The sequence below is a fragment of the Lutjanus erythropterus genome, chromosome 18, assembly GCF_056507025.1.
Source record: "Lutjanus erythropterus isolate fLutEry1 chromosome 18, fLutEry1.hap2, whole genome shotgun sequence".
Taxonomy (NCBI): domain Eukaryota; kingdom Metazoa; phylum Chordata; class Actinopteri; order Lutjaniformes; family Lutjanidae; genus Lutjanus; species Lutjanus erythropterus.
In genome coordinates, this window is record NC_139334.1 from 12,778,114 (window position 1) to 12,801,461 (window position 23,348).

General features: G+C 40.2%; 2 protein-coding genes across 10 annotated transcripts in view; both read right to left on the reverse strand.

Moving 5' to 3' along the window:
* The window catches only part of evla (Enah/Vasp-like a), a 52,021-nt gene extending 32,455 nt beyond the window's left edge, over positions 1 to 19,566 (reverse strand). The window contains exon 1 of one of the 4 annotated variants that reach the window (XM_084743228.1): positions 19,043 to 19,566. In XM_084743228.1, the coding sequence (XP_084599354.1) occupies positions 19,043 to 19,047 (5 nt within the window). In that variant the 5' untranslated portion in view covers positions 19,048 to 19,566. Of the gene's footprint in view, positions 1 to 4,843; positions 5,242 to 11,792; positions 12,094 to 19,042 lie in introns of those variants that run through there. The other 3 variants (XM_084743227.1, XM_084743225.1, XM_084743230.1) reach the window with 3 other exon arrangements.
* Positions 19,567 to 22,052: 2,486 nt separating this feature from the next.
* Positions 22,053 to 23,348, reverse strand: part of eml1 (EMAP like 1) — a 73,619-nt gene continuing 72,323 nt past the window's right edge. For 4 of the 6 annotated variants that reach the window (XM_084741754.1, XM_084741753.1, XM_084741752.1 and 1 more), the window contains one exon: positions 22,053 to 23,243. In XM_084741754.1, coding sequence (XP_084597880.1) covers positions 23,118 to 23,243 — 126 coding nt within the window. In that variant the 3' untranslated portion in view covers positions 22,053 to 23,117. The remainder of the gene's footprint in view (positions 23,244 to 23,348) is intronic. The other 2 variants (XM_084741757.1, XM_084741756.1) reach the window with 1 other exon arrangement.

The following is a 23,348-nucleotide window of genomic DNA, read 5'->3' on the forward strand; positions in this document are numbered from 1 at the left end:
GCCACACAATGTCCACACAATGAAGAAATGTCCTCACAATGATGGTGTAAAACTGATTGTTCCCAACAAAGATAGCACACATGCACACACACGCACAGATTGGTTACTGTGTATAGATTCGGTTGGTTGTCTGTTATTATTACCCTCACCATGAGGATTATAGCCTCCAGGGATCATTGGGAATTTTGGGGCAAGGCAAAGCCACCGGCTCTGTATAATATAGGAGGGGGAGTATACATTTACAGTATGGATGCCTGTGTGTGTGTGTGTGTGTGTGTGTGTGTGTTTGGGTGGGTGCTGGGGTCCAGCTGACGGAGGGAAGAGGTCTGTCTGACTGGCTGGATTAGAGACAGAGCCTGGCAGGCAGATCATTACCTCACTGCAGTCTTAAATCTAAATTAACCAGGACTTAACTCTCGTACAAGACCTCTAATCTGCTCCACGGGGAAAGTACTGCACACAGGCGCACGGAGGGGAAGGAGGCCTGCGGGAACTAAAAACAGCACAAGCCAACTTTATTGCTGAGGAACAGTGTGAAGCCTGGTCATTTGTAAGTGAGCAAAGCAAGCATAGTGAGCTTGTTTGAGAGAAACAGCGAGAAATGAGGCAGATGCCAGATTTCAGGGATTGCAGTAATGTTGCTGCATGGATTGAAACACTCTACTACGGTAATTAAAACTAAAGAAGAGTCACATACATACAGAGTTATTATTAAAGCTCTGTTCCTACATCCAGATTATTTTCTCTATACATGCCAGCTTAGAATTCTTAACATTTAATAAAGTCTGTTGTTTATTTGTTTGTTTATGAATGCCAAGTCTGGCTCTGTCCAAAACATACAGACAGCAGCTAGCCTAGCTTAGCATAAAGACTGGAAAACAGGGAAACCCTTAGTATGGATCTGCCGAAATACACCAAAATCTGCTTGCTAGTATGTCTAAAACTTAATAACTAACATGATAATATATATTTGTTTATTCTGTATAAAAACTTAATTTTTAAAAAAATATTTTTTGCTGTTTTACAGGAGGCTGCTGCGTTACTTCTCGGCTGAGAAGAATTAAGGAAGCTACTGCTTCTAGCTAAGAAACAATGTGGCACAGCATCCCCCTTAAAATGGGAAACTGTCATTTTTACACTTTGGCGTTCCCCTGTGTTTTCACTCCTTCTGCTAAGCTAAGCTGGCTTCAGCTGCATATTTACTGCAGAGACAGCATACTTAATAAAATGGGAACTATTCCAATAAATACTTGTATGCATGTTTGTATAGTAAAGTCACCCTAAAAATCTACAATATAGTACAGTAAACCTATGTTTGTGCACAATCACATGGCAGATTTTCAGCTTCCAACATATAAATCTCAACGACAGTCACTAGAAAAGAGATTTGCACTTTTTACACTGAGACTGCACTTAAGACCTATTTTTCTTTCACAAAGAGCCAAATTCTACATTTGTATTTCTACTGTAAGTATGAATATTAGATTTTCTATCTGGGGTATTAGTTCTGAACATTGGAGTCATTGTGATTAAGGACACAATAATGAGGATTCAAAGACTTTAAAACTAAGCTGTAATGGAATAAAAATATCTCCATCTCCCTCCACTAATGCATCATTTTCCACTAACAAAAAGACTATTATATAGGCTACTGGCACAGCAGTTCAGATTCTGATAATCTACACAATGCCATTAAAGCTTCGACATCCGTGATCCATCAGGTTATCCAGATTGTGATCACTGTGCTATGCCACAGTGTGTTTATCTAACCTCTGCCCCACTGATACACATAGTCCAGTGCAATACAGCAGAAAGGCCTGAAATTAAGCCCCAAATGGGGGAGAGAGAGAGAGATAGAGAGAGAGAGAGAGAGAGAGAGGGAGAGAGAGAGGGAGAGAGAGAGCAGAGTACTGCCGTCTTAATGGCATTAATGCAAACCGCATTAATGTGCTTATGTTCTTAGCTAAATGTCCCAGTTGTGTGCAAAAAGCTCAGTTCGTGCCATGATGTATCACTTTGCAGAGCAGCTACTTTTAATTCTCACACAGCATGGTGGTAGGAAATACATGACCTATATTCTGCAATTCTTTGACTGTATGCATTACAATATACTGAAATACATGTGAGTAACGTGTATTACTGGCACCAGAACACACTCATAATAATGTGAAAATTTGGTAAGAATCTGGCGATGTGATGTATCACGATGAAACGGTTACGATTCCATATATTGTGATATATTTACTTTTTATGCAATCAGAGCGGTGAAGATGAATAACAACTCTGTTATCTAACAGGTTTTGAACGCAACACTAAATGAACCGTTGCCTCAAATCTTTGCATTAATTGTAACACAGTGTTTTTGAGAACTGATACAGTATCACAAGACATGATCTCACAATACTCAAGTGTAGCGATATTTTCTTACACCCCAGTGATTTTTTTTTAAATTAAATTCAACAAGCACACACAAAACATGAAAAAATGCTCAGCTGTGTCCATGTTAACTTATTATACCTAATATTTACTTACTTCTATTTATTGTAATACTATATGTTATGAACTTCATTTTAGAGCGAAAATACTATCAACTATCAAACTATCAAAAATACCCCTGAAAATTTACTGTTATCATTTTTATTTTTAATTTATATATATGTAAAGAAATCATTTAGGCCAATATATCGACACCAGAATTTATTTTTGACATCAGACCCCAAAAACCAGTATTGGTCGGGCTCTACTTCATTTACTTAATATTGACATTCTTTATTTTCATGACTGCAACGTCTGTCTGCTCTGGATTGGGGTTAGAGGATATGGAAAACATCCTATAAAAATTAAGCAAAAAATTACCTAAATTAAATTCACTGTTCAATCATCATGTTGGGATGCATAAATAAAATTGGCCGAGGTTCTTTCTGACATCTACAGATTATTAGACATCAGTCTAAAGTCATGATGTTGCTACTATCAGGTTTAAACAATCATGCAGTTTCTTGTGTCCTACACAGTGATTGGTTCAGGTCAGTTTTAAGCAGCCAGCAGCTGCACATACTGCACACATAAACCCTCATTGTCCTTTATTTTTAAATCGACGCCCCCCCTTCCCTTCCCTTCCTCCTCCCCCTCATGATAAGAAGACAGCCAACAGAGCTGTTTGATCCTGCAGTTCTCATTTGGGACGGCAGCAGCGACCAAACCTCCCTCCCCTCTCTCTCTCCATCTCCTGTCCACATCTCCTTCCACCCACCCCGCAGAAAACAGAGACAGAAAGAGAGAAAAGGGCACTGGCCCGGAAGGCTGCAGTTTTAGCCAGGAGCCATGCTGTCTTCAATACATGTTTGAATTAAACATGTATGGAGCTCTTATACGGTTATTCAGAGCCGCTCTATGTGAGGCTGCAGAGTGTTTAGAATAAAGAAGATGCTCGGCGTGGTGTTGTTCACACAGCGGGCTGCGTCTCTCTGGCAGCGTCTCTGGCTTTGACTGAAAAGATGCGACCAGGCAGGAGGGAAGAATCAAAACAGATCAGAGTCAAAACTTCTGACACTTAACTCACAAGGCACTAACAAAGAGCAGAAATCATCCCAACACACAATTACTAATCCAAAATAACCTAAATTCTGTGTCTGAACGGCAGTTTGCTGAGGCCAGATTAAGATTACAGATTAGTATTTTAGCTCTGATTAAAATACAGCAGGGAAAGATTTGTCCGTCTGCTGCTGGAATATAACGACACTTTCTTTGCATATAATAAGTGAACCTTGTTGGAACCTTGCTGACCAAACCATCAAACATCAAAAGCGACATAGTCAATTAATCGGCCAGTTGTCAACTACCAAATTAATCAACAACCATTTTGATGGATCGATGAATCCTTTGGAGTATTTTTTGAAAGAAAAAATGTCCAAATTCTCTGGTTTCAGCTTGTCAAATGTGAATATTTTTTGGTTTCTTTACTCCTCTATGTCAGTAAATTCAACATCTTCAAAACAAGTCTTTTGATGACGTCATCTTTGACACTGGGAAACACTGATCAACATTTTTCGTGATTTTATAACCCAAACAATTGAAAATAACAATAACTGATTATCTGAGAAAACAATCGGCTAATGATGTTAATGATTAATCATTAAATGATTAGTCACCTTAAAGAATTTCACAGATTAAAAATTTATTAATTAAAGATTAATATTCTAGAAATGTCAGTAATTGTGCCTCATTTGTCTGATGGAGCCATTAGTTAAACAAGGAAACTTAAAATGAGGAAAGAAATGTCTGTTTTGCATTTTATTAATTATAAATGATTAATCAGTTGTTAGTGTTTATAACCACTGCTTAAAGAAAATGCACAACATGTGCAACCCTTGATCTATCAGACATCAAGTGTAACACTGCAATGATTTGTTTTTAAAGAAGAAATGTCCAAATTCTCTGATTTGGTTCTCAAATGTGAATTTTTCCTGGTTTCTTTACAGCTGTATGACAGTAAACTGAATATCTTTGGGTTGGTTTTGGGTTCTTACACGACTAAAGAAACCTGTAAATATTCAGTCAGAGAATTTAGACATTTCAACTTAATACATCTGACAAAACAACTAATTGAGAAACTGAGAAAATGATCACTCAAAATTAGCTGACAGTCAAGTGCACATATACTATATGATAACTTTCATTACTTCATTCAGCGAAAACATGTTTTTATCCCTTTCTTTCAGTTCAGTTTGTGCCGTTGACATTTAAATTCCATCACTCATCTTTCACATATACTGGTGGTTAAAATGACCACACACACACACACACACACACACACACCATGGTACAAAGTACGGGTACCAACCTGGCAGCGATGTGGCTGTAAAACAACCCCGAGTCACTGACACTCTGAGGGAGGCAGTAACGGAGCACTTGGAGCCGATGTATGTCCATTTTGGTAAACAGGAAAACAACAACAGCAGCAGCAGCAGCAGTCTAAAAAGACACAAACTCCCTCTCGTGCTGCTCCGCTACCTTCAAACTGTAACTCATTAAAAGCAGTGTAATCCTCCTGCTGAGAGCCTGCCACATAAATTGCAGAGAAACAAGAGCACAAAAAACCAAAAACAGCCACTTGAGATTAAAAAAACGTCCCTCGGTTTGGAATTCCTGCACTGCTGCATCCACTATGATCCATCCAGCAACAAAGAGATGACTGACGGACGGACAGACTGGCAGAGATGAAGTCATTGACCAGCCTGTTGTCTGACCGCATAACAGATGAGCATGAGTGTGTGTGTGTGTGTGTGTGTGTGTGAGACTGAACCTCTGTGCTATTGTCATATTGTTGTTAACCCATGGGAGATTACCTCATATCCGTCTCAAACAGATTCTACCCCCCATCGTCACACACTTGTGTGTACTGAGTGCGTGTATGTGTGGGGGGGGTATTGGGGTTGCTGCTGTTAAACCCCCCCCCCCCGCCCCCCCGCCACCCGACTCCAGCCTGCTGTTGCCATAGTCACCCAGTACTAAGCACAGGCTGTATTAGCATCCAGCTCTCCATACTGTGGTCAGCTCTATTGATTGGGACGCCCTCAACCTCAGAGGACACATGTAGCTGGTGAACACACGCCGACATGAACCGCTGGACGTGTGCGTGCTGAATGTCCATTAACTTTCACTGAGTAATTGACAGACTCTAACGCTCAATCACAACTTGATGCACATGTGGGGTATTTTGGAAGTCATTAGCTGTATCGTTGGCTGGAGGGACTTTGTCCAGACTGTAGTCCGGATGAATTAAACTAAAGCTGGGCCGATAACCTGGCCTATGTTAGCTTATTGATGATACAATGATATTGATGTATGCAGTGTCTCCATTACAGTTTGTTCGGACGAGTCTATTTTTAGCCATACTAGCAGCGTATCTCATCAGTAAGTCAGTCCACCACTTTGCTCCAGACTAGAATATCTCAACGATTGGATGGATGAAATTATGTCATTAAAAACCCATTACCAAAGGAAAACCAGAGGAAATTAAAATTCAAAATGTCTCAACTTGTCCAGATAGTTTCACTAAGAGACAAGTGACTTTTTTGTCACACTAACACAGACATGAGTGGTGACAGAAAATCAGACGACATTTACCGACGGCGGTGGCTGATGTTTATCTGCTGTGTTTCATCAAATTTTGCACTCACTATGTTTAGGTATTTCGCGGTCGGGGGTGGACAGCTCCAGCTAGCATACTCAGCCGCTGTTATGGAGAAGTGGCTTGTGGCTTAGCCATTTTGGTCCAGACTAAAATATCTCAACAGCTATGGATTTAATTATGCCAGAAAAATTCTTGGTTCCCAGATGATTTATCCTACTGGCTTTGGTGACGCTCTGACTTTTCCTGTTGTGCCACCATGAGATTCAAATTTGTAGCTGTGGGAGAACCATCTTTGGACGGCATCATGAAATATGGTACAGATATTCATGTCCCCCCTCCCTGGCAGCCTCAGCAGTAGCCTGCTTTCTGTTAGCATGCTAACATGTTTAATTTAAATGCACAATATGTAAATCCTGCTGATAAGACTGTCTCACATTAAAACAATAACAAAAGACGCAGTTTGATGGTGCCGTGAAGTGGCGTTAAATCATGGTAGCTGTTTTCAGTCGTGCACCACAGCTGATGAAAATCTATCTGACATGACTTAGGCAGAGATCATGTTCATGAACAAGGTCAAGTTAAAGTTTAATTCACGTTATGCTTCATCACATTCGAATCCTCGCTCTCTGACATATCCGACATGTCCCGTGTTTTCCGCACGAAGTTACAGAGACCAGCAACTAGCTGGCCAATTAATCAGTACTGAAAATAATTGACCTTATACTGATGGTAGTATTTTTCTAAGTATAGCCTCACAGAACTGCTGGTGTAGCTGTAGAATTCAGTCGTGTGTGAAAAAAAAAAACCTAAAACAAAAAATGAAAGACCAAAAATATAAAATTGGTTGATGTATCATTATGGGAATTTTAAAGTCTCACATGATGATATTGGTCAAGAGCAAGACACACCCATTCAGATTCACTCTCTCCCACAGACACACACAGACACCAAGGACTGACAGGGCTTCAGCGTGAGGGCGACATATTACTCTTTGACCTTTGACCTCTTTGGTTCACCGGCCTCCTCTCTAACAGCTGACCTCATATGCCGCTGACAGGAAACAACACAGTCATACCGCCACAGGGTGTGATGGGCCACTGTGCTGCAGAAAAATGCCACTTGTGATTGGTAAAACGAGGGTCACAGTCAACACTGATTGGTCGAGCAGGAGCGCCGGTCAGGAGCGGTTTGTTTTTTGGGGACGATCACATACAGAGTAACGTCGGTGCCAAGCAGAATTACTGTTGGCTCATCGGTGGCTCTGAGTGCACAGCTGGACTGCAGGACATTTCTGCGGCAGGACGGGCAAATGTTAACAAGCTCGATCTGTGTCAGATGAGACTCGGCCTGCCCTGAGGAGGAGGACGCTGCTGCTCACTAACATTTAGAAAATGATAATCAGCTAAACTGCTGCAGGGCAAGTGATCACACTGAGCATCAAACATGTGATAACACATGTGGATGTGATTCCACTGTTTTCTCCAGAGGGTTACTTATTAAAGATAAAGTTAACAGATATATATATAACCTAGATAGAATATACTTGAAACTCAATCGGTTATTGTACAGGTACAATTTGGGTCATCAGTGTAAATATAAAATAACACGACAGTACATGGGTGCCAAAATAAGATTAAATACAAAACCGTAAGAAATTAAAAAAGTATATATGAGGTATATTTAAAAACCGGACTTGAACTCTGGGGCAAACCAAACAACTGCTCTCTGGTCCAGCTTGAAGGGGTAATGTGGACCGGTTCATTTCTGATGTGGACACCACTTAAACCAGTCACAGAAGTGTACCACTGTATGTACCACGAAATTAAAAAAAAGGTTTTCGTGAGCGTGTTACTTGAAATGCCTGCATTATTAACTTATTCAATACCCGCGGTCTTATGAGATGCTTGTATGCACGGTCCTCTGAATTCTGCCGATATGCTCTTCGAATCAACACAATCATGAACATAACCTGATAATGCTCCTTAATGTAAAATATCCATGTTGAAATTGGGGTGTCTGTTGTGTTTTTTACATTTCCATAATATGATTCACAGATATGATGTTTCAGCAAGTACAGCCATTTAATGTTCAGTCACCCATAACAGTCAGAGCTGCGATGCAGCTTTTATGACCAAGGAAAAACTAATCTAGTAACAATATTGATTTTATATTAATATACAGAATCAATATACTGAATGAGAGTGAATGATCCTTTGATTAAAGCTCAATTAGGGATCACTGCCGTCATTTAAGGAGTTAACTTGACGGTATCATGTCTACAGTGAGCAGCAGTGAAGCCTCCCACAGTGAAATCAGCATATTGACGCCCATGACGACATCACTTATTCATCACACACCTCTAAAGATGCCAGTAGGCCCTCAGGCTAATTGTCATGGACACACATACAACATAGAGAGCAACCCCCACTTCTACACAGCCCCTCCCCCACATCTCCTTCTTCTTCTCCGCCTCACACCACCTTCCTCAGCGCTCTCCAGTCTGTGTCCTGTCACTAATCCTGATCCTTAAAGGGAAACGCTGCTTCCATTTGGAGGAAAATACTTACATAGGATACACAGATGGATACACAGCGGGTAAAAAAAATCACAGACAGAATACACGCCTGCCCATAATAAATATGATTCTTTGATTTCTCAGTCACTGTAGAATTATATAACCCTGTGTCTAGTGTCATAAACCGGAATATGTACTGATGTGCTGAGATGTCTGGAGGGCAGGAAAAGGAAGAACTGACAGTTAAAAAGGAAGAAATGCGACAAGATGGTTCAGATGAACAGTTGAGAAAAGAGGACTGAGCTTCCGGATCTGATAAGTAAAGCCACTGCAGAGGTGCCTTAAACCTGCATTATTTCTAATAGCCAGCAGGGGGCGACTCCACTGGCTGCAAAAACAAGTCAGTTGTATGTAAGTTTATGGCAAAATAATCCTACTTCTCCCTTGATTTATGACATCAGTAAACAGTTTCCTGGTGTGTTTATGTCCCCTAGTTTCTTTCATTCTTCTTTTATACAGCGTGATGCTCACTGTGTAAATTATGGTCAAGTTAAGAGTAAAATAGATGATAAAGCAGGGTATGTTTTAGGTTGGGGCTACTGTCTGATTGACGAGTCAGTCTCAGTGTGTCCATCATGAAACTCAGATTTAAACTGTCAAACCAGACAGTGTTGATGAATTATTGATCAAGATTTGTTACTACATTGCATATTTCTTGCCTCAAATGATTTCAGAAACATATTTTAATGTGCTGTTTACTTTGCGGCCAGACAGGCCCACATTATTTCCTGCTGAGTGGACGAGCCAAAACCAAACATAGTCCAAGTCGCGGTACGTCACCCACCAGCTCCACACTCTCGTAGATACTGCTCATGCTCTGATTGCAAAAAACAAGATGGCAACCCCCCCCCAATACCACAGTTGAGACTTGAAACTACTACTAGACTTTCATAATATCAGAATTTCTCTGCACAATTATCACGGCCATGGTGAAAAGGCATCTTTAACTGTTTTTTTGTTTTTGTTGTTTGTTTTTAGCAAATGAATGACACTCAGAATACATGAATAGGGAGCTGGAGAGATTTTGTGCAATTACATTTTTTACCTGGGTTGCGTATCGTCTGGATTTTTTCTGATATCAGTGCCAAAATGGCACCAAGTCTGAATACTGCCTGAACTGAATCTACTGATACTGGAGGATAACAAAACAGTCAGCAGTTAAAGTTTACTCAAATATGTAAATAAAGACAAAACAGTTACAGTCCTAATAACAGCAAAATAAATTTGGAGTTGGCATTCTTGGTATTCTACAAACTCCAGCTTCAAATATAAGCATTTCCTGTGCAGAAATATTATTTCATATTTGCTAACCTGAGGAAAGGCTGCTGTCATCATCATTAATGTTCTCTTCATCATTTATATGAATGATTCTGCCACTGACATCTGCACCAGAGGGCAACTATTTCAAACAGACAACTGAGACATGTGGCACCGAAATGAGGCGCCATAATCTGTGTTGGCATTTGGTCCAGTAGGTATCTGTCATATAAGAACCAGTGCCATGCTGGCACTGCATTTAGGTACCCAACCCTGTTGTTCACACAATGTTATCATATGTGTGTTATTAACATATTAATATTTCAATTTTTAAATATCACGGTTATCGCCAATTAGGGCTCGGCAACATAATAATATTACACTGTATCGTGATATCAGATAAGATATTGTGACAGAATTATTGTGATATGAAAAAAGTGTTGTCTTTTCCTGTTTTGAAAGGCTGCATTACAATAAAGTGATATAACTTTCTGAACTTACCAGGTTGTTCCAGCTGTTTGCATTTACCCAATTAGTCATAACAGTCAGTAATTATCAAAAAATCTCTGGATTAATATTTTGTGAAAGTACACATTCCTACAGTATTGTTGCAATATCAAGGTATTTGTTCAAAAATATTGTTTTATTACCTCAGCTGCTTCAATCCCTTGGAGTATACAACATGTAGTCAGTCCAAACCTACATGATCAATAATTATCGATATCAGCTGATATGAAACTTCACTATCGTTACAGGTTTTTCAGGTATATCGCTCAGGCCTATTGCCAGTACCAGTATATCGTAACACCCCGACTTCAAACTAATCACATACCAATTGGTGACATCATGCTGGGTTCACACAGGGTGGCATCTTTAAGGTCATGTTTTCTGAAACGTACATAAATTTGGACAAACCACTTGATGCTGCAATCTATTATTTAAGTTTCTTTTTTGTGACATTCTGCAGTATTATGAATGCACAGTACCTCATAAATAATGAACACAAAGCGAGAGAGAGAGAGAGAGAGAGGTTTTCCCTCTGATCTGTACTGTACTTTACAGTAGATTACTAGAGTGCATGCGGTCAAGCGTAAACCTCTGATGTTATCTCTTTTGACCCACTCGGCTCCACATCTGTATTTGAGCTTCAACAAATCACCATGTGCCGCTGTAATCTGCAAAGGCCATATTATACAGGGACCCTTCTATCTATCCTGGTGTCATCTGGCTTTTGATAGTCCCACTCATTCAGCCCATTCAGAGATTAGCGCTCTCGATCCCTTTCTTCCTGCCTGTCTTTCTTTCTTTCTCACACATGCAGCGAGTCAGATGGGATCCATCCTGTGAACGACAGAGAGCAGCTGAGACAGACAGACAGACAGCGAGGAACTCATTCCTTCTTCCCAGGGAAAAAGACTGAACCAATGAAAGATATGCTACAGGGTAAACCAATCAGGCTCCTCTGCTACAGTAACAGCTGGCTCCAGAGAAAACACAGACAGAGAGGGGTGGAAAGAAGGAGACAGACGAGAGAAAGTCAGCAACTCCTAGAGGAGATTTTCCTCTCCCTCTTCCTTTCCTGGATTTCTCTCCAAGTTGAGCCAGACGCATTTTTCAACAGCATGAGCAGACGATTGCAGGAAGAAATGCAGGTTTTCTTGCAGACTAACAGTCCTACGAATGCAGCTTGAAGAACCAAACAGATTCTATGGTCTTAAACAAAAAGACTAGAGAGAAAAGGACAGTTTTACCTTTACTGACATGATCCCAAAAGCATAGAGGCTAAAAGAGACAGAGAATGAGGGGATGATGAGGTTTACTTACCCGAAGTCGTCCAGGGAATACATGTCGCTGAAGAAGACAGTCCAGCTCAAGCAAAGGATGAAAGGAGGTATAAAGAGGGGAGAGATTATGGAGGAGAGGGGGAAGTGTCAGCCTGAGAGGAGAGAGCCGTACACATGCTGAACCAAACGCAACCCTTTTCCCTTCTTCACATCCTCTTTAAAGGTTTCTTTTTTAGAAGAATACTCTACGCCAACAGAGCAGACATAAGACTGAGACACAGAGAGAGAGAGAAGAGTAGGAGGGAAGAAGTGAGAGAGATGAGGAGTGTTGCAACAGAGTGAGGGAATGCAGGAGAGAGAGAGAGAGACAGAGGGAGAGAAGATCATGTGACTTGTGCAGACCAGTCACCTCTCTCCGCTCTGAGGATTGGAGTGCCGTCTTTCAACCTCCAAGGAATCATTTCCACTGGATGGAAATTACATGTTAGGCTGTATGTAGGAAACAGGAGAGCTTTTACAACCCGCCTTTCAGAAAAACTAGAGTGAAGCTTTAAATAGATTCTACAGTAACTGAGTTTTTTAAAGACACATGTTGTGAGCCGTAACCCCTAATCATCAATTAACTACAGAGTGGGGAAACATACACACAAGTTCATGCATCCAGCTCGACTTCCATGAAAAGGAAACAACATCAGAGCTACACTGCAGGAACACGTGTAATGATGAGTCTTATATTCCGACAACAAAGGGTTTCATTCATCAAGTGTAACATTTGTGGTTTCCTTGTGGTTTTCTCAGAATTCGTCCTCAACCGGTGGTCCATCTGGCTGAAGCAAACTTAGGCTATTAAGCCTCTTTGCCGCAGCGAGCCGAGGTGTGGGAAACAAACAAAGAGCAATCTAGTCCACTAAAAGATTAGGAGGCTTTGTGGGTTTAGAAAATAGTAAGAAACATGCAACAGATGCTAAAATCGAGCCTGGAAAGGTCACTCAAATACAAGATAATCTTCTTTTTTTTTCAAAATATGGCTTCTATGAAGTAGGCCCCAGTAGGGCTGGGTAATATAAGCAAAATCAAATATTTTTGATCAACTACCTCAATATTGATATTTAGTGCTATTGAAACAATTTTGTAGGGACGACTATTGGTGGTTTCCTCAGTGTCCTGCAATTGTCCCAAACTCTATTTTCAACTACTTGTTTAATAAATAAATGCATTACTGCCATAAATGCAGTGCAAATACAAATCTGTTTCTGAGTGGTATATGGTGATGGAAATTTACAAACACTCTTCTTTTCCAGTTAACATCAGCTTATCTGTTTGAATTTTAACACCTAGCAATTAAAATTATACATTTTATGATGCATAAATGCAATAATTTCATTTGTGATGAGAAGGTTTTCTATTATTCCCTGACTTGTTGCAGACATCACATCATTGAGTCCCAGCTGCTATTTTTATTCTCCCCGAGACAACGGGACGCCCTTAATTTCAAGCACTGATTAACACAATGAGATTTCTGATAAATAAGCATCAGCAGTGTGGATATAATGACTAAGTGGGTAAAGGCAAATATAAGAACAGACAGAATAGTCTGGTAAGCACAGAAAATTATATCACTCTACTGTAATGCAGCCTTTAAAACCAGGAAATTACATATCACAGCGGTAACCAAAGACAATATCTATATCTAGTCTCATATTACGATATCAATATAATATCAATTGCCCAACTCTAGAACAAATACAACAATGTTTAAATGTGGTTAAACTGTAGGATGCTGTAGGACGAAAAGCCTGAGGGGTGAGGAGAGACAGAGGAAGAAGAAATGGCTCACTCAGCTGTAAATGCTGTTCACAGCACAGTGGTGGGTTCATCTGATACACCCTGTTTGACCTCCATCAGGCCTTAAGGACACATGATGCAGATTCATCATCAAATTTCCAACGACACAAAGCTTGTGTGGGATGTATGGGATGTGCTATAAAATGACCAGATTATAGTATGGAGAGCATATCTACAGTATAATGGCTCGTTTTGTTTAGAGTATGTATGGTGGGTAAGTACAGAGCAGAAAATGATGATGAGAGAGAGCAGAGTCATATGGTATCTGTATTTACTTTGCAAAAAAGGAAGGAAGGAAATGGAGATAATAAAACATCTACTAAAGCTGTCCCTGACTAAGATTTTCTTTAGTTGAATCAGATTTGTCCGTCCTGCACAAATATTCAACAATTCATCTTTTTTTTTTTGCAGTGCGCCACAGCAAATTCTTATATGAGCCTACATGAATATATTTTACCTGTTACACACACGTTTTAATACCTTTCAGTGCCGCCTGTGATGTGAAAATATCAGATTTTCACACAGTCAGGGAAATTAAAAGTTAAAATTAAAAATCAGTGGACCTGGGGACCTTCTCTCCCGAGGCTGCAGCCAACGTCCAGCAGAGTTAAGGATTTATTTGGACCAAACCAGAGTTAATGATTGTTGGGACAGTGTAAAGATGAACCAGTAAGTTTTCGGTGAGTTTTATTTAGCTTCTATAAAGTCTGAATAAAGCTGACAATGATGCACAAAGAGTACGAGTTTGGCGAGAGCAATGAATCAGCTGTTTCTGTTTAAACAAAATGTATTTTAGTCTTTAGAATAAGGTTGTGATCCTTTCCATAACGCTGTCAGACACTAACAATATCAATGAGTCTGTCAGTGGCAAAAACAAACAAACAACAAGCAAACAATCAAGTGTCACCTGGTCTGTGTCCTCTGCATGCTCCGTGGGTGCGTCTGGATGAGGCGTCTGACAGCGCGTCACGCTGCTCTGTGTTTCCATCAGTTAGTTTTGTGGTTTGTGGGCTTAGACCCTCACTTTTTTTTTAACCAACTACTCCTTTCTCTCTTTCAGATTTATTTGTAACCTCTTAGGTCATGAGTCATCTGACCTAGAAAAATATGCAACTATGAATTCTGTGTTCTCTCTCTTAATGAAGTGGCCACATGATCTACACAGTTCTGCACAATGGATTAGACTTCACTGATCAGTTACTGGTGACACCTACAGGAAGCAGACAAAACAGCTTCAACACTTCTGAGCAAGACTGAAAGAAACTATATCCCTGTTGAACCACTGTTACAAAAGGAGCAGTGGGCTTCATCCTCTGAAGACTGTGAATGTCTGCACAAAATTTCGTGGCAATCCATTCGAACGTTTTTGAGACATTTCAGTCTGGACCAAACCAATCTCAGAAACCATCAGATACAGTCAATGATGATTAGGGCTCGGGGGCAACGGCCAATATTTTAGGGCTTCCAGTAACCAGAAAAATGATATCTGCGCTAGTGCTTAAACTAATAATTATGTTCATAGTGGATTAATTGGTCAATTATTTTCTTGATTGATCAGTTAATAGTTGTTTACCTATAATATGTCAGAAAATAGTGAAAAATGTTGATCAATGCTTCCAAAAGCCCAAGGTGAGGTCCTCGAGCGTCTTGTTTTGCTCACAACCCAAAAAATATTCAGTTTACTGTCATAGAAGAGTAAAGAAACCAGAAAACATTCACATTTAAGGCACTGAAATCAGAGAATTTTACCTGCATGCAACCAAAGCTTGCTTAAAAGTGACTGGTCAAAACTACTCAGACTACAAACAGAAACTAGAACGCTTCTGATACCAAAATCATGTCCCTTGCTTACAGATTCTGCATTCATATTGAGGTATCTGTTTATAGAGATTAGGAATACTGTGGTCGACTAACTGACATCCCATTCAAGCCCCCTGCATGGCTAAAAAGACCCCTACTAATACCCAGAACCAATGATGCACCTTTTCTTCGCACTGAGTATTGAACCAAATTACATTTTTCTGCTCTTCAGGATTGCAAAGTACAAAAAGTCAGAGCACTGAATGTCTGATAAAACTGGTAATCTTGTATATTCTGATCAGAAAATGTCAGATTAAAATGGAATTTTAGTCAGTTTTAGGTCATTTTATTCAGGCTATGAGATTATTTTAGAAAACATTTCATATTTGAGAACCTTGGTTTCTTCTGTTAAACAAAATAAATAATACATGCATTTCTAAAAATAAAAAAGGATCCCAAGCTCAGTGTAATTATGATTCAGTTACTTCAAACATAAAAGTCCTTTTCCTTTTTCCCTGGTCTCCCTGACAGGCTGAAGTAAAACCATACATCATCTCTGTCAGTGAAGCCCTGGAGAACGGTCAGTGTTGTGTCTATGTAGTGACGCCGGCCGGACGGCTCACGTGAAAGAGCTGCTCTCCGATGATCAGCTCCGAGGGCAGCAGCAGCAGCCTGCAGTAAGATGCATAACTCAGCATTTTACCTTTCACTGGCTGCACTCGCTCACTCTACCTTTCCCACGATGAGTCACCACAACAAGCGCTTCAGAAATCAGCCTGCATTAATAGTACAGGCCGGATGGCTCGCTTTTTATCTGCTTCCACTGTTTCACACACATGACAGCAGCCAGTCTGACAGAAGAACAGAGAGGAAGCATCACATAATGAATCCACTACTGTTACAGGACTAAAAATAACTCATGCACATACATAACTACACGTGCACCCTTACATAAATGCAGCAATGGAGGCAGTCATGCTGAACAAATGATCACTGAATCAAATCTTCTTTTTTCTTTGCTGTGTCTGCAGGTCTTGCTGTTGCTTTGTGGGGATTTAAGACTTCCCTTTTGGGCTTGAGTCAAAGAACAGATCTGCCTCTGGCAAAAACAAACACACAGGACGGCGCACAAGCAGCACAGCTTTACAAAGAAAGAGGAAACGGCATGTTCATCCAACTGGACTGGAAGATATGAATCTTACATGTTTACTGTCTGAGAGAAAAATAGTTCAGCTACTGGCTCTGAGCTGCGTGAGGTTAACTACAGGAAAGGGATGAATTATTTGGATCAGGATATGTAGTAAAAAAAAAAAAAAAAAAAAAACAGTAACAGAAGAGATCCAGATGTGAGAGTAGGTATGACTCTCTCTTTGAGAAGCTGTTATTTGGACCTTGATATTTATTTATTTATTTATTATCTCAAAATAATGAGTTAGTCTAAAAATAATGTTCTAAGACATTTAGACACTAACTTATTACTCATTATTTCGAGACACTAACTCACTATAATGACTTTAAAGATATTTTTTCAACACATTTGCATCCATATTACATAGTATTTTGAAGGTCTATAGGGAGTTTAAAGTATTCTGCTGTAGTACCTTTACTGTCTGAAAGCAAAAGAGTTCAGCCGCTGGCTTTGAGTTGTATTGAGGTTAACTACAGGAAAGAGGTGAATTATTTGGATCAGGATATGTAGTAGAAAAACACAGTCACACAGGAGATCCAGATGTGAGAGAGACGAGTATGACTTTTTTTGTACCATTTCTGTCTCCTTCTCCTCTGTGAAAGCACTAACAGCAGCACAACTACACACCCAGACAGTCACGCTCGCTCACACACACATGCAGACAAACACCGGTAGCTACAGTAAAAGCAGAGAGAGTGCACTGTATCTGAGCGGTGCTGTCAGAGTAAATCTGAGCCCATAAAACAGAATGGTGCAGGCTGCAGCTACGGAGGCACGGAGGAGTCAAACTAGAGGCAGCAGCAGCAGCAGGGGGGAAATATAAAAGGACTGTTTCATAAATAGATCAGAATACAGAGACTGGAGAAGATTTGGGAGTGAAAGCATTTGGCATCCCAACCATGAGCAGGGACAGGCTCAGCATACACTCTTAGGAATAACGGTTCCAAAGGGTTCCTCCGGAAGGGCTGAGGCTCTACTACAATCATCTGCTTCTAAATAAGCTTCTTCTTCTTCTTCTTTTTTTTTTTTTTTTAAAAAAGAAAGGGTTCATAATGGGGTTCTTTGTAAGACTAGGGTTCCATTAAGAACCCTTTTTGGAAGAAAAAGTTCCTCAAGGATTGTCAAAATCTTCAAAGAACTCTTTCATCGAGGATTCTTTGTACCACAATATAAAAAGATTCTCTGTAGAGCCCCCTGTGTGAATTCTAGATAAAACCTTTGGAATACAAAAGGGTTCTCGGCAAAAACCCCTTGGGTGGGTTCTAGATAAAAGCCTTGGAATATAAATAGATTCTCTGAAAACAAACCCCTTTGTGGGTTCTAGATAAAACCTTTAGAATATAAAAGGGTTCTCTGTAGAACCCCCCGGGGTGGGTTCTAGATATAACCCTTGGAGTATAAAAGGGTTCTTGGTAGAACCCCATGGGGAGGTTTGAGATAAAAGCCTTTGAATATAACGGGTTCTCTGTAGAACCCCCCTGGGTGGATTCTTGTTAGCAACCTTAGAAGGAGGAAGGTTCTGGATAGAAACCCCAGAGAGGGCTCTGAGTGGAACCATTACACCCTGTAGAACCTCTCATAGGTGGTTCTGGGTGAAACCTCTCACAAATAGTTCTAGGTATAACACTCTATGTTGGCCTCTAGGCAGAACAGTTCCAAGAGAACCCTTTATAAAAGGTTCTATCAGGAAGAAAAAAAGGTTCTCCTTTGGGGACAAGCCGCAGAACCCTTTATGGTACTAGTTACCACCTTTATTTCTAAGAGTGCACCATAGCCTCGATAGAGAAAACTGATTTTACCATGAGACATATAGACTGAGTGTGTGGATCCGTCATGGAGTAGGCTTATGTAGGTGTGTGTGAGGAGGGGTGGGTGGGGGTGGGTGGGTGTGTGTGTGTGGGTGGTGGTGGGGTCTGTTAACCTGCCTGGCAACCACCAGAATAAACACCCTCCTCCTCCCCCTGCCATGGTTATATGCGCCCTCTCTTATCCTATTTCCCCCCCCTGCAGCCACTCACCCTGTAACGTAACCAGCGTTTTATCTCACCAGGTGCAGCTTATGTGCAGAAATACATGATGCTGTCGTTTCCATGACAACATTAGCCTGGCTTTAATCCTGCATTGACCACACTGGGCGGGTCCGGCGGTGACAATAGAGGGCTAATATTGGGGGAAACTGATATAAATGAGTCGCCGTGTACATTAGGACCGTAAAGGACGTCTATATGGAGCCGAGGCCCAGTGGGTGGGCCCCTGGATGCTCATAATGCTGTCTCTATGAGGAGGAAAATGAGCCACAAGATGTCTAAGATGCTGCACGACATTATTATCTGTTGTATATTCTGATAAGATAAATGTATAAATGCAGATGCGGGCTGGAGGCAGAGGGCTGAGTGTCGGTGCGCATCTGTCATGACGCGTCAAAGAGAGAAGCGCATGGTGCTGCCGCCGCTTACCTCATTTTCCTCGTCTTTTATTCTGCCGGAGATGATGGCACTGATGGGGCTGATGAATAGGACCACCGGTCCGCTTATTTTTCTGTATATTTACAGTCTGGGAGGCTCGATTCAGCTCACACAGCGTGTCCCTTGTGCGCCTCTGTAGAGATATCACAGGCTGAAGATGATGATGAGGAGTCGTGTTAAGCGTTGTCTCCCAGCCGCTTTGTGTTCCGTTGTCTCTGCTCTCCACACGCGCTGCCGCCGTGTATCCTTAAGTCCATGTTCAGTCGGGGCTCCTGCTCGGTACAAGACGGTGAACGGTGGTCGTCAGCCGCCGCCTCCCTCATGCCATATTTTCTTCCCATTCGGAGTGTTTTGGTGACGAGGAGAGATTTGAGGGGAAAATGCTAATACTGCGTGCGAAGGAAGAGGGGAGGAGGGGGAGACAGACCGGCTCAATGCTGCCCACCTGCGGCCAAGACGCACACATGCAGCCCACTGACGCCCCCCTACCTCCACCCAGAGATCACTAGTATGTCTGCAAAAAATCATCTCCCCCAGGGTGATGAAAAAAGACGAACCTGTGTGACAGTAGAAGGAGAAATATCTAAATATATATAATATCTAAAAATAACATGATAAATATTTTTTAATTAGGATCTCAGAACACAGATAGTATCTCTAATTATTTAATTAACAGCTTAAAGTAATATTGCAGAATAATGAGATACTAAATATTTAATTAGTAACTCAAAATATTTAATTAGTATCTTGAAATAATGAGCTAGTATTTCAAAATATTCATTTAGTTTCTCAAAATATTTGAGCAGTATTTCAAAATATTAAGAAACTTTCTAAAACTTTGAGTTAGTATCTCAAAAATAATGAGATAGTAATTAAAATATTTCAGGTAGTTTCCCAGATTATATAATTAGTATCCAAGAATAATGAGAAACTTTCTTAAAATCTTAGTGTCTCAGTAATTACTTTGAGAAAGTTTTTCATTACTTTAACGTACTGAGTTGCTATTTCAAGGTATCTCATTTATGACTTACGGAACCTATATTTTATTTATTGACACACTGGCAGAAGTGGGTTTCCACACTATATAGTATTTTGGTGTTGTATAGAAGCTTTAAGTACAGTATTCTGCTGTAACATCTTTTACTTTTTACTACTATGTGATCATGAAGAAATATAAACCTTGCAACAGTATAAAAATACTAAAGTAAAGATGTAAAATAAAAAAAACATAAAAACATACCAAAAAAAAAAAATGTCACAAAGTGGAAAATATAAAACGCAGCCTCATAGGAATTTCATGTTGCATTTACTTTCAGACAAAATGTTAAATGTTCAATGGTATTCTGCAGCCCAAGTGTTTAGTGGTAAGACAAACCATGTTACATTCACCCTGTAGAGTGGTGACTTTATATCACTGCTGTTAGAAGATTATTTTTTTTTTTCCTGATAAGACAACTCTCTAACAATCAAAACAATACCAATACGCCTCATATCTGTGGCAGTTCTGGTCATAATCTGCTGAACCCCAATCCAAGAAATATTGTTTATTCATGCATGTGTGTCACATCGGCTTGCCGTTTACCACGAGATGAGCGAGCATGACGTGCTACGTACAGCACGCAGCTTGTGGGGTTAAAAGCAGACATCGTTGGTTCATGAAAAGCTCCGGTAAGCGCTAAATGGTGATTTGCTTGTTCTGTTGTGCAGGTGAATAGACCTGCTGTGTGTTCATCAGGCTGAAGCAGTGCATCGTAGTAAAAAAAAAAAAAAAAACACCTCAAGAAGGTTCAGTTAAATATCTCGCCAGTGACTGATGGTGCACATCAGACGTTAACAGTTACAGTGTAATGGTCTCAACCCTCCCCCTCCTAAACTGTTCTCGGTGCAATAAAATGCAGATAGATACAGATCTGAAATCGTTTCACATCATTTAAAAACCCAAATGCATGCTTGATTTTCATTTTCCTTGCACCTCAAAGCAAAGGAATATACAACAACTCATTCCCAAACTCTGAAACAGTTTCAAATACTGTATATTCACCCACACTTTTGATCATATGTGTTTCAAGCCTCTCAGTATATTTACACATCTGGGATTAATCAGGGATTTGTTGTAGGGAAAACTGAAATTGGCAGTGAAGGATCTGACTCATGATCAATAAATAATAGAAAAAAACGTCTTTTTTTAAAGACCTGGAAGCACAAAACAAAAAAAAAAAAAAATGATGCAGAAAATCGGTATGGAAAATGGTTAAAATCCTAACACTGAATCCTGATAATATACACACCCCCATTCCAAAAAAAAGTTGGGGCACTGTCTAAATTGTACATAAAAACAGAATTCAATGATTTGCTAATCCCTTTCAAACTATACTCATGTGAATACAGTGCAAAGACAAATTTTTTTAATGTCCAAACTGATAAACTTTGTTTTTTTTGTAAATATACACTCATACATTTGATGCCTGTAATACGTTCCAAAAATGTTGAGGCAGAGGCAACAAAAAACTGGGAACATTTTAAAGGGGAATCCTCAAAAGGCTCAGTGATTCACAAGCAAGGATGGGAGCAAAGTTCACCACTTTGTGAAAAACTACATGTGCAAACAGTCAATAGTCCAACAGTTTAAGTCCAATGCTTCTCAACACACGATAGCAAGGAATTTCGGGATTTCATCATCGACAATCCACCATATCCTTAAAAGAGAATCCAGAAAAAGGAAAACTTGTGATGCATTATGAAGCGCAAAATACGACAAGGGAGACCCGGGACTGTTGAGCACCTGAAGTCGTATATCAAGCAGGAATGGGAAGGAATTTTGCCCCTGAAACTTCAACAATTATTGTCCTCCGTTTCCAAACACTTAGTGAGTGTTGTTAAAAGAAAAGGTGATGTATCTCAGTGGTAAACATGCTGCTGACCCAACATTTTTGGCACGTTGCAGGCATCAAATTCAGAATAAATATATATTTACAAAAAAATAAATAAAGTTTGAACATTAATACTTAGTCTTTGTACTGTATTCAGTTGAGTATAGGGTGAACCATTTTTGCAAATCATTGCATCCTGTTTTTATTTATGTTTTACAAAATGTCCCAACCTTTTGGAATTGGGGTTTGTAAATTTTTTTTTGTTACCCTTAAAATAATTTCCCCAGATGATCATAGATATAGACATCACATCTGACTGGACTCCTGTTCATCCACAGTATTCTGCTGTATGTAAATGTCCACCAATGTCAGCATTTGCCTCAACTATATATGTAGTTTTCCTACACAAATAGCCAAAGCAAATAAATCGTTAATGGTTGGACAAGAGTTGCATCTGATATTAACTGTGGTTCACACTCTTCTGCATGTTTAGATGTGTTTAGGGCTCGTGATATGTCAATGTTAATAACAGGGAAGAGTCCTGCTTCACTAGTGCTTTCCTGAGTTGTTAAATACAAAATAAAAGAAAGTTTAACAATTAGAAAATCACTATGTTCTTTCTTTCCGTACACAGTTTTTGTTACAATGCTCTTGGATCTCCAGTGGCGGTGATATTCAGTCGGAGAACCTCTTCAGTCCGTTATCTGTGGCAGGACTGTGCACAATACAACAACAGGGAAAGCCAAACTGTACGAGTGCAGTCAGAAAGTCAGAGCCTTTGGTTCTGTTTAGTTGGATTTGATCCGTTTTGATTTGTTGTGTCTCATGTCATTGGTGAGTAGGCTACAGTACGTGAGAGAGAAAGAGAGATTTGTTTTTACATGTAGTGTGGATAAAGAAAAGGAGAAATATTCAAGGTTTGTATGTCAAGCAACAGCACATTACACCTCCAACAGTTCATCTCATTTGGGATCTGAGAGCAGATCAGGATGAGAAACCTCAGGTTCCTCTTCTGTCAATTCACTTCAGTTCAGTTCAGGCAGATCCACTTTTTGTTTTTAGTGTCTGAGTTAATTTAAGTTTGGTTCGGTTCAGTTTAGTGCAGTTCAGTTCAGTTCAGTTTGCTTCAGCTGGGTTTCAGGTCCCCCGGCCAGCAGCAGTAAGAAACCGACAGTGTCTGTTTCTGTCTCTGTCCCTCAGACTATCCTCCACTGCATCACGCTCATGTCTTTTCCTCCAGTCGACACCAGGTAGCTGTCGTCGTACAGGAAGGTCACATTGGTCACGTGACTGCTGTGGCCGCCGTAAACATGGCTGGGAGCCTGGAACGAAAATGCAAATGACTAATTTTGACATCTGACAGATGAATAAAAAAAGTCATAAAAATAAACTATATTTGTGGTGGAAACTTTGGATGCACTTACACC